This window comes from Setaria viridis, chromosome 3 (genome assembly GCF_005286985.2).
Source record: "Setaria viridis chromosome 3, Setaria_viridis_v4.0, whole genome shotgun sequence".
Lineage (NCBI taxonomy): Eukaryota > Viridiplantae > Streptophyta > Magnoliopsida > Poales > Poaceae > Setaria > Setaria viridis.
Window position 1 is genome coordinate 47,650,792 of NC_048265.2, and position 15,683 is coordinate 47,666,474.

The 15,683-nt window shown below is 44.7% G+C and overlaps 2 protein-coding genes and 1 long non-coding RNA gene across 5 annotated transcripts; 2 read left to right on the forward strand and 1 right to left on the reverse strand.

Moving 5' to 3' along the window:
- The first annotated feature begins 3,631 nt into the window (after positions 1 to 3,631).
- On the forward strand, positions 3,632 to 5,161 carry LOC117850956 (auxin-responsive protein IAA31). Its single transcript, XM_034732846.2, has 3 exons — positions 3,632 to 4,096; positions 4,188 to 4,544; positions 4,686 to 5,161. Exons 1-3 carry the CDS (start codon positions 3,906 to 3,908, stop codon positions 4,765 to 4,767), a joined length of 630 nt encoding a protein of 209 aa, XP_034588737.1. The 5' UTR covers positions 3,632 to 3,905; the 3' UTR covers positions 4,768 to 5,161.
- Positions 5,162 to 5,302: 141 nt separating this feature from the next.
- On the reverse strand, positions 5,303 to 8,295 carry LOC117850957 (uncharacterized). The gene is made up of 3 exons (XR_004639410.2): positions 8,055 to 8,295; positions 6,654 to 6,796; positions 5,303 to 6,053 (listed from the first exon to the last, which is right to left on the reverse strand). It is a non-coding gene; the product is annotated as an uncharacterized lncRNA (long non-coding RNA).
- Positions 8,296 to 9,891: 1,596 nt separating this feature from the next.
- On the forward strand, positions 9,892 to 15,040 carry LOC117848291 (light-inducible protein CPRF2). Of its 3 annotated transcripts, XM_034729636.2 has the most exons (6): positions 10,172 to 10,306; positions 11,645 to 11,732; positions 12,442 to 12,601; positions 13,054 to 13,129; positions 13,215 to 13,340; positions 14,450 to 15,040. In XM_034729636.2, exons 1-6 carry the CDS (start codon positions 10,175 to 10,177, stop codon positions 14,813 to 14,815), a joined length of 948 nt encoding a protein of 315 aa, XP_034585527.1. In that variant the 5' UTR covers positions 10,172 to 10,174; the 3' UTR covers positions 14,816 to 15,040. The 3 variants fall into 3 exon arrangements, with proteins under 3 accessions (XP_034585526.1, XP_034585528.1, XP_034585527.1); XM_034729635.2 differs by lacking the exon at positions 11,645 to 11,732 and having other exon boundaries at positions 9,892 to 10,306; XM_034729637.2 differs by lacking the exons at positions 11,645 to 11,732; positions 14,450 to 15,040 and adding an exon at positions 13,825 to 14,147 and having other exon boundaries at positions 9,892 to 10,306.
- Positions 15,041 to 15,683: the final 643 nt, after the last annotated feature.

Below are 15,683 nucleotides of genomic sequence, written 5' to 3' on the forward strand. Positions count from 1 at the left end.
TTTTTCCTTCATTGTTTTATCTTTGCATTATGTCATTGTCATCTTATATCATTTTACGTACAGGTGTCATCTTATGTCATTGTCATGCTAATCTTCTCCGTGTGGTTCCAACTCAACGTCGTTCAAGTCTCCGTGCACACGGAGAACTTCTTTAATTTCCTGTACGCGTGTGTGTGGGCATCCAGCCGTGCACACACACACGCTCACCCAATGTCTCTGTCGTCGTTGTATCCTAGCTACTGCCTTTAATTTCCAAGTAATTGCGACACTTACGTGCAATCGTGCGCACTGACACTGACGCCAAGCTACAAGCTAGCTGGCTACACATAGCTAGCTGTAACAGGAGTCCAGCACTCCGTCCATCTCGACAGGAACTCCTGAACAGTACGAAAGTGCTACATATATTATCCGTCCGTTCGTTCGTATTATCTGTCCGTTCGTTCGTATGATCTAAGAGGTTTACTCCCTCTGTCCCTTTTTATCTGTCTCTAGAAAACCGTATTTCCCTCATAAATCCGCTTCCCGAGCGACAAATAATAAGGGACGGAGGGAGTAGATACTAAATAAGCAGTGGTTCGTATTCGGAACCGTACTGCATCTGAATAGTACATCTGAATCCGGATGCTCAAAGTTATGCGAATAGGATGAATATTAATGTTCGATACATCTTGACACTATTCGTATCCAAACTCGATCCGAGAAAAAAAACTATTTGCATCCGTTCATATCTGATCCATTTTCATGCGGACTCATAGCACAACATAGACGCAAGCACGAGCTACCTAGCTAGCTTATAGTATATACGATCGAGTAGCTATAGCTAGCCCTAGCCCCCCTAGCTACGTACAGTACATGTACATTCTTGCGATGTCTCACCATGCACGCTTTGCATTGCTTCCTTCTCCATAGGCCGATCGATGGATGGATAGCGACGTGCATGGACGCATCTATTGCAGATGTGCGGATGACACGATCCCGTGCATCGTTGTTGTTGGCACGTACGTGTACCACGCCCATCTTCACCTGTCGTCTAGTTCGGATCGCCGTCGTCAATGCTTTCCGATCCCAGCAGCACAGTGTGGGGGTGCGCGTGCGTTGGAGTGGCGACCATGGATCCATCGATGGATCGATCTGTACCTTTCAAGCCACTGTTCGCCATGTCTACTGGTTCAGAGTCTGTCTCAGCAGTGCCATGTTTTCGGATTACCGACCAATCTCGGATGCTTCCTTGAACTGTGTATATAGAGATCATCCGATCGGTGATACAAGTCTGTTAGTTAGGATATTGACACGGGTCTCTATAATATTATAGCCATTTTAACGACCAATATTTATAAAATATATTGTCTTAAATGAAAATAATTTCCATATGCTATGTCAAATATTTTTTAAACTGAATCTAGTAATTGTTGACGATTTATAGAGAACTTTAGATATGTATGTAGTCAAAGGATGTGAGATTTTCAAGTACACTACCATGCATTCTCCGGATGTGGGTGGTTGTTACAACACAAAGCATCGCTCTGTTACAGCACGACACAGAGCAAACCAGACCATGAAGAAAACAATTGGTTTAAGTACATGTAAGAAGGAAGACATCAAGTACATGCACGAGAAGTTTTCTAATGAGGTTTTGCACCAACACCGCTGAGCACGAATATTTAGTCGGTGCAGTGCATCATGCAACGCATATGTGTATGTGCATCAGGTCAGGTCAAGCGAGCATGCAGCGGCAGCAAACAGTCAAACATGCTGCCACCGCCCTAATTCCCCGCCTCAAAACTCGATCAAACTAAAAAGATTCTGCCACATTTTAAAACCCCCAACCCATTGTACTTAACCACTGCTAATAATCAACAATTAAGCATCATCATCATCTCTCTCTCTCTCTCTCTCTCTCTCTCTCTCTCTCTCTACACCAATGCGATCGACCTCCACTCCGGAATCCAAGAAACTTGATGATCGATGAGTGGGCGACATGGCCGGTACTTGCCATCATTATATTGATTGATCAAATACTTTTTGGCGTCTGAGGCAGAGGCTCAAAGCTCAAACCCACCTACAACAACTACAACTAGTGTGTTGTTTGGTTCAGAATCAGGCACCGGCACACTCGTTTTTTCGCCGCGAATTCGATCCAAAAAGATTCTTTGCTGGAGCATTATTCTAACTCGGTCGTCAGTGTAGGAGGTTGCAGGAACACAAGGTATCTTCTGATCGCGATAGTCAAACGGACAATGCATGCAATGGTGGTCGAAATTTCGGTGCAATTGATCTGATCATGGGGGGGTGTAGCGGTATGGCAGGGAATCCAATTTTGGTTCTACTACTGCGGCACATTTAGCTAGGGATACTGAGCATATTGTATTTGCACAGAAGACGTAATGTACGCATGTTTAAACTTATTTGAAATGGATTTGAATTGCACAGATGAGATGTAATGTAATGTAATGAAATGATCTTGGTCCAGTCCAACAAGACAAAGATGAACAATAAACTACTGGAAAGCAGACAATATTTCCAGAGTTTTCCGGGTCTGGATCGGACCACACCGTAGTATGATATCCCATCACCAGACTAAGCAGCATACACATAGTTTACCCAAAAGGAGGGGGACCATCATGCCCCTACCAGAGAGGAAAAAAAAAAGAGAGCAGCTTTATAATCTGGTGGTTAGCTAAAGGAACAGCACTACCAGCTTGCAAGCTTAACAACGCTTTCCCAAACAGTTTCCAAAGAAAATAAAAAGCATCGTTAACCGCTTAACGATGCTTTCGCGAGGTCGGGTTTCGGGCTAAACTAAACAAACCACCACTCCACTAGGCCTGCCCGCGGGCCCCACCACCAACCAAAAGAAGCAAGCAAGAGGCTCAAGAAAGGAGGAACAGGGAGTAGTGGAGAGGGATAGAGATTGGGGGGGAGATATGAGAGAGGGAGAGAGATGAGAGAGAGGGAAGGATTGAACAAGAAATGGGATAGACAAGCATGCATATGCTACTACACGCTCCATGTTACATTGTTCCTTTGCATATCCTATTGGGAGATGGCAGTATTGTATGCGCCAAAAGATGCTCCCCCGAGATCTCTCATGATAGCATGCATCCTAATCATGGCAAACCGCACACCTTGTTTACTTTGATTTGGTTCCTAATATAATTCTTTGGTGCTAGTTAATAATCATCCTTCTAGTACATGGATCCGGGTAGTGCCGCTCGCCGTCCTCGGCCCGCCCGCCCGCGCCCGGACTCTAGCTGGCTAGGGTTCTCCATTTACCACTGGCTCAGTAGCAGCATCCAGACTGCTAATAGCTCCTCAATTGAAGAAGAGGGCATGAAGGATAAGCTTCAGTGCAGTGCATTACATATTAGCTACTGATTGTTTAACGGATCGGATCCTGCGATGCAGACGAACCAGAACCCGGTAACCCGGTAGCAGTACATGGATGATGGACTAGACGTGTTGGTTGTGGCATAGGAGCGAGACCCGTGACCCGACGAATCAATCTGTGGTGTGGTGTGGGCAGTGGGTCGGCCCGGGCTGTCGCGGGTCGGCCCGGCAGGCCGCCCATGGCTGCACCCTGCCCCGCAACCACCCCAGCTGTTTCTTGAACCCTCCTCCTCCTCTGGCACGTACGTGTGCTTCACACCCCTGCCCGTGCGACCGATGTGGCCTGGCTCGCACGGCCACACGCCCCCCCGCCATGGCCGCTCCTCTATAAAGCTTCACACCACCCCCACACACGAGCCCATCTCAAGTCACAGCATCAGCTCACACAACTCAGCTTCAACGACTCATCGAGCTAGAAAAAGATAAGGGCGCAGCTCAAACAGCTTCGTCTTCATCCATCGTCGAAAGCTTGTTGGAGGAGGGAGGGAGGTTTACGGTCGAGGAGGAACTAGGAAGAGATGGAGGTCGTGGCCGCCGACGTCGACAGCTGCCTGAAGGCGACGGAGCTGAGGCTTGGCCTGCCGGGCACCGAGGAGAAGGCGCTGCCGACGCCGCCGTCGACTCCCAGAGGCAAGAAGCGCGAGGGGAACACCGGCGCCGAGGAGGCCGCCAAGAAGCGCGATAGCGAGACCGCGCCGCCGGCCGCCAAGTGAGTGACTGACCATACACGCTTCTTCTTCGTCTTCTTCTTCGGCCGGCCAGTGTTCTAACGTGCTTTGAAATTAACTCGTCGTGTGCAGGGCTCAGGTGGTGGGATGGCCGCCGGTGAGGTCCTACAGGAAGAGCTGCTTCCAGCAGTCAAGCAGCAGCGCCACCAAGACCAAGCCGGCGCCGGCGCCGGAGGAGAAGGCCCCGCCCGCCGCCGGTGCTGGCAGCGCGCTGTTTGTCAAGGTGAGCATGGACGGAGCCCCTTACCTGAGGAAGGTGGACCTCAAGATGTACAAGGGCTACCGCGAGCTCAGGGAGGCCCTGGAGGCCATGTTCCTCGGCTTCTCCGGCGGCGCCGCCGACGCACCGGCCGTCAACCCCTCCGACTTCGCCGTCACCTACGAGGACAAGGACGGCGACCTCATGCTCGTCGGAGACGTGCCCTTCGAGTAAGTGCTCTTGCAAATCGACACACCTCGCTCCTCTGTTCTCCTCCATCTGCTGCTCAGATTTCATATGCAGATGATTAAGATTTTCAAGGTATTTCGAAATTGTGTCTGATGATGTTTGGTTCTTTTGTGTCTCTGCAGCATGTTCATCAGCACCTGCAAGAGGTTGAGGATCATGAAGGGATCCGAGGCAAGAGGCCTGGGGTCAGTGAAGAACAACTGAGGTTGCAAGATGCATGTGTCTTGTGCGTGAGCAGATTCTTTTGTTCTTTTTGGGTTGGAATCTCCAAGGCATGGACAAGTGTTTTACCATGCATCTCCCCTTGTCTGGCTCGATCTTCAACTAACACAACATCATATCATGGGATGAAGAGAGGCAAAAGATTGCAACATCGAGAAGAGAAGTGGGAGCATGGAAGGAGGAGAGGGAGCTTTGTGCATCAAAGAGCATGCATGCGTGGATGTGTGGTCACTTTGTTTCTATTTTCTTCTTCTTTTTCACTACTACTAGGTGTTAGCAACACAAAAGGAGTGGAGGTTCGAGTTGACATCTCCATGTGTGTTTGTACAAAGCCAAAGATCATCACTTTTAAGTTATATCTACCAGTGCTTGGTTACTACTACTGTAAGCGCAGGGGAAAACAGGGCTGTTTTCTGTTTTCCCCTCTCTGATGAGTTTATCTATCGACAATATTTCCCTTTTGGTTGTGCAATGCAAGAACAACAGCCTTTGCTTGTTGAATGCAAGAAACCATAGATTCAGTCCATCAGTTCACTATATTCTTAATCCAATAATCCTTTCATAGACATCAATCTCAACCACAAAGTTAACCCCTTTGCTAATGTTACTAGAAGTGTGAACAAAAAAACTATGCAACTTGCAACGCAAACACGCTAGTTCTTCCTCCTCATTCAGCTAGCAACCTTTTGGGAGCATGTGCAAGGAAGATTTTACATGCTTATATGCATGCTCAAGGATGGGCAGCAGCACAAGATCCAGTCCAGTCTTGCTTCACCATTCCACTTGGCACCTGTCAAGTGGCAAAATAAGCCACCAAGTTGGCCGGCACAGCCAGAGCTGGCCGGTCAAGCCTCAAACAGAAACCCCAGCTCTGGCAAGAGCTGAATCTGGGCGCCTTGCCCTTGCACACTTGCAGCGCCCAATTCATCCAGATTTCAGCGGTAACATGCGGCTGTCCATGGCCTCGCCGACAGGGTACATGTGGCGCACATGAGCGCGACGATTGCGGCCAAGACCAGACGAGGAGGGCATCCAAGGCAGCAGCACAGAGATGAGTTGGGCCTTCCAGCTCCAGGGCGTTTTCACGGCTAGCTTGCCTAATCTTCTGGGACGCCGGTTCAGCCGGCTTGCCGGCCGGCCGGCCGGCCACCGGAGAGCATAGCGCCTGGAGATCGATGCGGTGGGCCCCCCATGACGGAGCAGCATCGGCGAAATGAATGGAGGGATGCAGGGTCCCTGTCTGCTGAAGATTTTCCTTTGCGTTTCCCCTGCAATGAGGTTGCATGATTGGGGTCAGTCAGTCAGTCTTCTGTTAGGTCCAACCAGAGCTTGGTGCTAGTGCATTCATTCATTGTGCTTCAGGGATAGTGTCTGTGTGTATGTGTGCAAGAACAGGCTGGCCTGGCTGGTTGATGCGAGAGGCTTTTCGGTCTCGATCGCCTCTATTTGTGTGTGGTGTTGCTGGGTGTGGCAAATAGGATATGTTCTGGGCGACTTGCTGACTCAGGGATGCATGGCTCTGATGAGCCTGAAGCCCTGAACTGACCATGCAACTTCTGAAGACAAAGGAAATTCAGATCCGCAGACATCTTGAAGTACTGAAGTCTACCCAACATCTCTTTTAAGTTTTTAGCGCGCTTTGTATCGTTCAAATTGATTCTACCATAAGATCAGACTAAACAACACGGGCCCTGGACCCCTGATTTCAAATCGTAACTATATATAAATGGGTAACAATAACAGGTGAAATAGCAGAAGGAATTGTTCTAGTTGAAAAGCCTTAAAAATTTGAACATTGGGGGTTATCTATAGAATACAGGTATATTTATAAGCAAATAATAGGGGACTTATAAAGAAGGAAAACATACTGTTCTGAGTACAGGGCTTGTCTTGATCAGAGTTCTCATATGTTCTCCTTGCTAAAGGATGATTTTTTACTCCCATGCTGCCATCAGAGCTTCAAGTGGCCACCATCTCCCGGCTCTTTCTTCAGTTCAGTTTCAAATTCTGTCTGAATTTACGAGTTACGGGGATGGCACATATACCAGAATAACTTGGTCACACAGAAAAATGGTAGATATATGAAGACACAATTTGAAATTGGCTGCTTTAAGAGACGGTCAGACTGCTAATCTCCAGTATATGAAACAGCACATATGCAAATTAGGAAAAAGAGCACCGTGCTTATTTCATTGCCTGCAGGATGACTAATTCGTATATGAATCCATTTGCCAATTACTAATGTCGACGTAATAGTATACTGTGTAAAAGTACAAGTTTAAAATCTAATTTGTAGGCCATGACCAAGCTATATATGGGGAAGACAAGAAACAAAGCCACAAACCTGACAACTAGCACCGCAAGATCTTTATGATCTCCCATAAAAAAATTAAATGGTACACCATTTTGTTACGATTTTGACGTGAAGTGGGTCTACTTGAAGAGCTCTTTGATAAATAGCCACTGACATGGTAAAATGTTGAACAGCAAAGACTTGCCCAACTCTAACAAATTTGCTCATGAGAAAATGAGTTTAAAACTGACTAGACTCCGTTGCGCCACCAGAATTCCATCACCAACCAAACAGAACTCCCAGTCCCAGCACAACCATTTTGGCAACCGGCTATTTTGGGCTACCGAATCAATAATATCCCAAGAGCTATATATGTGCAAGACAGAGTACAGACCATTAGACCAATTCAAAAGGTCTACATTATCTCCAAAAGGTATTCATATGGACCGTCCATAAAAAAAGGCACTAAACTTGTGGCAAACGTAGTTTTGACGCCGTGCCCAAATTTGTGATGGGCCTAACCATCTAGGTGGTTGTGCTGGGATTCCTCTAATTCTGAATATTCTAATCTGTGAATGGAAGTGAAAAGCATGGATCACCCAAAGGAGACCAACTGAAACGGGCAAGGCATGGAATTCCCATCACTGAACGCTAACGTAACCAAAGCTTTCAGCACCTAGTAGTGCAAATGTGCCCCTCCATGGATTCAATGGGCATTACGAGAACTGCATAAGAACGGGTTAAAAACAATGCAGTTGAAGAAATAAACAATTAACCATGCAATAGCTCGATCTCAAATCATCAATTCCGCATGAATTATGGTAATCGAGCACCCACCGGAATTCTAAGCCTATCTCAAATCATCAATTCACAGCTGGATCTCATACTTGTAGCATGCTTGAAATGCAACAGGATGAGCACGGAAATTCGAAACCCGGTGGATACAATCCGAGCGAGCGATCACGTGCGTGCGTACCTTCCGGAAGCCCTCATCTCCAGAGCGGACGGAAAGAGCAGCTACTTGTATCCTGCCGAAGTCGCGAGCGGCAGGCGCAACGACGCGGAGTTGGTGGCGGCTGCGGCGAGGTCGAAGGCGCCGTCGACGAGAGAGGATGCGGCGGGCAGGGGTGGAGTGGGCCTCTTAGTTTTTCGGGCTCTGTCTTGGCGGCCCAGTGAACAAATGAGAGACATCTGCGTCTGTGTAATGGCCTGCTTGGTTTGAGGCCTTCCCCGCCTTTGCAGAATTACAAGATTTGAGCTGGAAATTTGTAGTATGATATTGATGATATAGTTGATATGAATGAGTTGGGGAACAAGCCAATTAGCCACATGTATGACATGTGACACAATTTAATTGGGTATGCGTTCAATTATCGTGATGAATCTAAACCTTGAAATGCATGTCTCTCCCAAATCTTGAGTTCAATTTGGATAATAAACCGCCATGTTATTTAGAACAAATATAGCATATACAAATATGTGTGCAAATATATAATATCGTAATCTTGTAAAACATTACTAGAGTAGAATTTGGAATAGAAAAAGGTAAATGATAAAACAAAAAATAAAAACAAAAACAACCAATACGTGTTACGATCTCTTTCACAAGATAGAAACATGGCTTTTCCACAAGATAGAAACATGGTTCCTTGCCAACGCACAAAGCTCGGGTTGCTTTAAATCAAGTTTGGGTTTCCTCTCATTAAAATGAAATAAAAGAAAGTTCATTTTGGCCCACACTTGACTAAGACCCGTACAAAGTCGTGGCAACCATCTAAGCAGTAGCGTAGCCGGCGGGCATAGGGGCCAAGGCCCCCCTCCACAAGCCATGCAAATTTTCATTAAAATTTTTAAATTTTAAATAAATTTTGAAATTTTAACACCCCTATAAATAAGGTAAATTTTGGATTCCTGCATTTGCCGCTGCATCCAGATAAGACAAAATTAGTAAAACATTCTTTTTGAAAAGGAACATTATCAACAAAGGCTAATCCAACTCACCAAGTTGTCGACCCACACCGGGCATTGACGCATTGTACATTGGCGCGGTGATTTTGCCAGTCATGCATCCACAACAGGTACGCCACTAGCACGTCCGAATCCAGGATTCCTGATAAACCTAGCTACTCCGAGGCATCAGCATCACTGAAATTCCGAGGACAAATGGCAGGAGCAGATGCATGAACCCGGCCACAACAACGTCCATGGGATCTTTTGATAGCGGGATAGGGGCGGCCGACGTGTCCACGAAAATATCAGCCCTCAATCCGACCACTATTTTTCCCCACAGCGTCTCCCTGTCTGCTGTCTGCTGCTGACCTGGTAGGCTTGGTAGCCAAGAGAAAGATACGGCGGGGCCCGCGCAAAAAATCCACATTTCGTGGACCGAAACGCCCCTAGCCCCTTGGGCCCCGGCCCAGTGGCTGGCCTGCAATTATGCTACTTGGAGAATGAAATAAAGGAACTGATGTTGAGAGGTGGTCTGCTTGACTTGTCAGCCTGAAAAATCTGTGGATGAACTGGTGACTGAAAGAGGCCGTTTTAGGTGAGAGGCTGCTGAGAATGCATTTTGTCTTGTGTGGTTGTCTAAATCTAAAAGGAGGGGCATGCATAAAGCTAAGTTTGATTAAAATTTACCAAAATTCTAGACAAGTTTCGGGTTAAGGTTGTAGTTTGCTACTCTGCCAAGGTATGACAGAGACACCTCGACTTTGCAAGCCTGGAATCTGCGTACTGCTGAAAGAAGCCTTTTTAGGTGAGAGACTTTTGAGGATGCATTTGGTTGTGTGGTTCTAAAAGCAGAGCAGGGGATGAGCACAAACCTCTAGATGAAAACCTGCTTCTATCTCCTCGGATCACAGCAGATGCTTTCTCTTCCTCGACTGGTACAAAATGAGAATCAAAACCAAAGGGCATTTCCGGAAAAGTCCCACGGTGTCGCCACTCGCCCACTGGCGCCCCAGCAACGCTGCCGGTATAAACGCGGCCTCCCCTCCGGTGTCCACCATTGCTCAGGTTGCTCCCAGCTCCCTTCCTTCCCCCTCAGGCCCTCACCGAGGTACGAGGTGCGAGAAAGAAAGCGACTTTCCTCCGAGCATGGCGGGCGGCTGCGCCGAAGACGACGTGGTGGAGGTGAGCTGCGGCGGGGGCGGCCGCGACCCCGGCGCCTACGCGGCGGTGCTCAAGAGGAGGCTCGACCTGTACTGCGCCGCCGTCGCCAAATCCATGGTACGGTTTCTACTCTGCTAAAGATTGGCTCCCTTTGGTCTTCTGCTTGTGTGTTTGGCGTTTCAATTTCAGCTGTAGTCTGATTTGGAGTCAGTATGGTAGAATCTGCAAGTTCTAGCATTTCAGTTATTTCCCACCTCCGTTTCAGGGATAGGAATTTCATTGTAAATTCTAACTTTTGGGAAATCTTACAAAGAAAAATAAAATCGGTTGCTTCATTCGAGGACTTGAAAAAGATCTTAGCTTGGTTGGTCGGCATACTTGTCAACGCAATCCTACACTGTCAGTGATACGCCGGGGCCACATTAGAAATTCTCAGTAGCTTGTGGCACCTAGGAGTACTCGTAACATATGTTTTTTTTTTAAAAAAAATCCTCTGCCTATGAGAAACAGAGGAGGCACTGCGCACGCCCATTTCTTATGGCTTGTGGTGAACAATCTGACCAAGATCGGAGCACCGCCATTGTCATAGTAGATTCGTAGTACTGTGCAATGGCGAAATGCAAACGTTGCCACTTCACATGGAAACTGTATCAGATATTAGTTTCCGATCTGATCTAAAGGTAATAAAGGAGTCTTGTAGTGCTGACACTGACATGTAGGATAATAGATTTGGTCTATGGGGAATGTGCTAGGAGGGTGTCTGTCTTGGACACTCTACATACACAGCGTTGGGATATTCTGATGGAAAGTCATTTACCAAAGTTGATTGATGAGTCTGATGTGTCGGACATGAGCCGATAGGATCTTTCCTTTTGTTTCTTTTTAGATTTTTTTTAAAGAGCATGTCCTCTTTGTTTTTTCTGTCTGAAAGGGATAGGAAGCATTATATGTTTTATGAGAATGAATTTGTACATTGCTTTTCTTGAGTAAGTTATTCAGTAATTAGTACCAGAAGCAAGTCGATCGGTTTCCTTTTTTTTTCCAGAAGTATCCACTTTTATTTGGATATTGTAAAAGAACATGATGCATGCCTTTTTCTATGATCCTCAAACTCGCGCACAAATTGCACGCGTATTTCCCATTTTGGTAATATAGTTAAGGGGTGGTCTTGGCACCCTTTAATATTGACATTGCAACCAATGGTTCCTAAAAACTGCAAGCTGTGTATGTATTGTAAAGGGGTGGCCTTGGGCACCCTTTAATAATGACCATTGCAACCAATGTTTCCCCCGAACTGCAAGTTATAAATATATCATTTTTCCTTACTATGTGGGTAAGGATGTGCAGTACTAGTGGCTTTCCGGAGCTTAACAGTGATAGAAACCTCGTGTACTGGCTGCACCAAGCCCCTTGCCGCTTTGTTGCTGTGATGTTTATGTAAGTCCATTTTTTCAGGAAGCTAAATCACAAGAATCTTCGTTGGGCTACCCCAACACACAAGCTTCAAATACTTCACAATTGATTTCTCAAGCTTCCTTTGATGGTATTTATGACCTTTTCACAATTGCATACATGTCAGTCTATGAAGCAACTAGGGCAAAATGTTTATGCCAAAAGGGCCTGGCAGGAAGATTTTGGAGGCAGTAGAGCCTTAGGTTGAGGAAATGTGGTCCGCCATGAGGTCTAATGCCAAAGTGTGTTAGAAGTCGAATCCTATTCAATTCAACATTCACCCTGTTGAACATTCTAATAGAACATTAGATACCAAACTTCAGTTGTCCTAGTACACTTGATTCTCAGCCTTGGTTCAAGTACGCTGAACCATCAGCTAGAGGATAGTCTTCTGTGATAATTACATACAGAAGATGAAGATCTGATCTCACCAGAAGTTTCAGTACAATAGGTTAACTAATGCCCAAGGAATCAGAGAGGTGAGTAGAAATGTCAATTCTGGATTAGCTTTGTGGTGGGTTGACGTCCATATGGTGTTTGATTAATTGTCCCGGAGAAATGATCTTAAACTATGAGTAATGCTGGTGAGGTCAGATATAATGTTGAGACATGAATAGTCTGATCTGCTTCAGTTATACTGAACACTGACATCAACTCTGTTAGTGAGTTGCGCTGGGCATCCAACAGCAGTGTGCAGATATGCTGCATTGTGGTTTGGAAAGCATAGACCATATTGAATCATTGCCATTGTATTTTACATATCTTACTGTACTGTTTTGGTTCTTTATTTCCGCACACAGATGATGGAGATGGGGCAGACCTAGTTACAAACTCAAACATCATAGACTATGATGATTTTCGAGGCAAGCCAGCTAACAGTGGCACATCAAAGGAACAATCAGATGATGATGGCGATCTTGAGGAGAATACTGACCCTACCAATACAAAGAAGATGAGGAGGTAACATAGATTGTTGCGTTGCACAAGTTTCTTGAGGAGAATATATAGATCATGCTAAATAGAAAACATTTCTTGATTTTGTTGCAAGTGAGAGATTGATTTACCTTGTTAGAAGGCAACATACTTCCATTTTCCTGTTCCCTTCATCTACCATTCACTGCCTTTGAAGTCAGGAAGGATCCAATCACATCAAGCTCTGTCCAATTGTCCATACCCACAAAAAATTTTATAAATTGCTTTACTACTAAATTTAATCCTTATATTCATGGACAAGTTAGTAATTCAGTTCAACGTAAACGGATCCAGGAATCCCATACTTTTTTTGCAATTAGTTTCCTTTTAGTTTAAATTGGTTGCCTTTACCTTGATTCCACATGAAACCTGTCATGTATTGGAAGCTTAAAATACCACTTCGTTGATGAACTTACTCAATTAAGTTTCAATGTGATCAGAATGCTTTCAAATCGAGAATCAGCTAGGCGATCAAGAAAGAGGAAGCAAGAACACCTGACCGATCTTGAATCACAGGTTTCAAATTTGTGACAGATGAATACCCAAGTTAATATCCAACTGAAGTGAAGATAATCATGCTAATTACTACATCATTTTCTAGGTTTCCAGGTTAACATCTGAGAATGCATCTTTGCTAAAGCGCTTGGCTGATATGACTCAGAAATACAAGGATGCAACCCTTGACAATAGAAATCTTATAGTTGATGTTGAGACTATGAGGAGAAAGGTTGGTTCATCTTAACTGCATCACACATTTTTGTTATTGTTTTCTGTAAACTTGAAAGGTTGGTTCATCTTAACTGCATCACACATTTTTGTTATTGTTTGCTGTAAACTTTTAACTGCATCAATTTGCATATTATCATACTATTGTTCTCCAGAGGGAGCATTAGTTGCAGCTATTTGTACTAAGGCTCTGCACAGAGACTAGATCAATGTTTACATTTCTTTGGATGGCTAAAAGGTGGAGAGAAAGTAATATGAAATTGAACAGTTCTTTGTTTTAGATAATCTGTAGCTTCAGCTTTATTTCACAATGAGTTTTAACTGTACCACAAATAGGCACAACCGTATTTCCATTTGATTTTCTGATTTTCTACATATGAGAATATAATAATTTTGTTTCTTTCTTTTTCCTGTAGCAGTTTTATTTGAGATATTTGTTTTCTTGTATTAGTTTGATTTTTAAGAATAACAGTGTTCTCTTACAGGTGTGAGGAGTTGTAAAATGAAACAAAATATTAAAAGTGCCCATACCATGTCGCAGTGCTCCAAGTGTGTGTCCCATTAGACCTGCGGTGTTTCCCTTGTGGAAGGGCTGTTCTATCTCGAGAACATCGATACCGCACATGAGGAGTCCAAACAGGATACTACCATACAAACATTTCATAATGCTTGTGTGTGAGTATGTGCAACTCTGTATTGTTGCATCATGAGTAAAGGTGTTTTTGAATTTCAAAGTGTTCATGTTTAAGGGCTTTAACATATTCATGTAAACTAACTGCAAAATTGTCTTATCCTATAACTGTCTCAATCATGTTTTATAAAACAAAAATCTTCACGAAAATCTAAGTAATTAACAAAACCGCACATGATCATATAATAAAAGAAACATGTCTTTACAATTTTATATTGCTATCCCTTTTACATATACACTTATTTTCTATGGAACTTTATGTTTGCTAATAAGCATTGTACAAAACTCCATTGCAATAGATTTCTAGTTGAGTTACGAGTGAGCCACAACTGCCTTCATATTCCCCTACCCAAAGGCTGTAGAAATAGACATAATTGGTTTCCTTCTAATTTATTTTGATAGCAAAGTATTGTTTTCAGGTGAACATAGCAGAGGAAGCTGTCAGGAGACTAACTGGAACAACCCTCCTATTACCCACCACATCTGACAAGCCCGCGAGTAGCATGCGCTTGACTTCATGTGCATCTGATGCAGCTTCTGCTTCTGTCGCCATTGAAGACAGCATGGAACATTTTCTCCGGGCGCCATTTCAAGACAGTCAGACCAAGCTCGACCTCCCAAATGCAGAAATTCCTTTGGCCAGTGGAGAGATAGGCACCAAGCTGGCTCCTATGCGACGTGTCGCTAGCTTGGAGAACCTGCAGAAGAGGATGCATGGAGATTCATTACATTCTGAGACTGCATCAACGTTCTCATCAGATCCTGAATCTTTTGCTCATAGGTAACATGGGTTATAAAGATTGCTCTCTGATGAGCTTGCCTTTTAATGTTCTAGCGAGCTAAGTTTTGTGTTATGAAGCTTGCAGCACCCACATCTGGGTGAGATCCATACTGCGACATGTACACTATCTTAAGGTTAAAGGACATGTGTTGTGAATCGGAGGAGTAGTAACCTCGGATATATGAATACATCATACTAGATGAAATTCTGCAATATATTTACTTGCACATGGTTGTTTTTGTCACGTATGATCGCACCTAAAATGGGATACACGCCTATGATTGCTCGACCCTTTATTTACTGGATCACCAATCCAGATTAAGCTGATAAGCATCTGCTTCAGATGACTCCATGGTTAACCGTACAAATTATAAAACAAACTGTACCAGCGCGTGACCTATTTTAAAGGCTTACTTGACGACCGCGTCAGTGCAAAAAGGGTGCTCGCGGTATCTCAGAGAAGCTTGTACTATCATCATCCATCCTGTTGCCTGATGACACATTATCGCAATGGGGAAATAAGACAATTAATTATTGGAGCTTTCATTTTTGCTAAGCTAAAACGTGATACTATGAGAATAAAACGTGATACTATAACGGAATAGCACAGAAGGGATTATGAGTGACTCGTTTTGTAGATGAGAAGAGGAGAAACATATCTAGGAAAACAGAGTACAGGTTGCGACTTGCCTTCAGTCTTCAGATAGAATCTTTAGCAGTCGCATGGAATTGGAACACTGCCTCTCTAGTTCTTGTCCTTGGCAGGGACTCTGTTTATGTATGGTTGCTTCGATTCAGCCTGACTTGCTCTGCAACATTACCACATGCGCTTGTGAAGAAAACGGCACAAGTCAAGAACAACTTGACAAACT

Bases quoted from the DNA above. Each gene is read 5' to 3' on its own strand.
- LOC117850956 (XM_034732846.2), top strand. From the start codon at position 3,906: ATGGAGGTCGTGGCCGCCGACGTCGACAGCTGCCTGAAGGCGACGGAG. The intron at 4,097-4,187 runs GTGAGTGACTGA...CGTCGTGTGCAG, and splicing joins ACCGCGCCGCCGGCCGCCAA to GGCTCAGGTGGTGGGATGGC. The intron at 4,545-4,685 runs GTAAGTGCTCTT...GTGTCTCTGCAG, and splicing joins GTCGGAGACGTGCCCTTCGA to CATGTTCATCAGCACCTGCA.
- LOC117848291 (XM_034729635.2), top strand. From the start codon at position 9,907: ATGAAAACCTGCTTCTATCTCCTCGGATCACAGCAGATGCTTTCTCTT. The intron at 12,602-13,053 runs GTAACATAGATT...CAATGTGATCAG, and splicing joins AATACAAAGAAGATGAGGAG to AATGCTTTCAAATCGAGAAT. The intron at 13,341-14,449 runs GTTGGTTCATCT...TATTGTTTTCAG, and splicing joins TTGAGACTATGAGGAGAAAG to GTGAACATAGCAGAGGAAGC.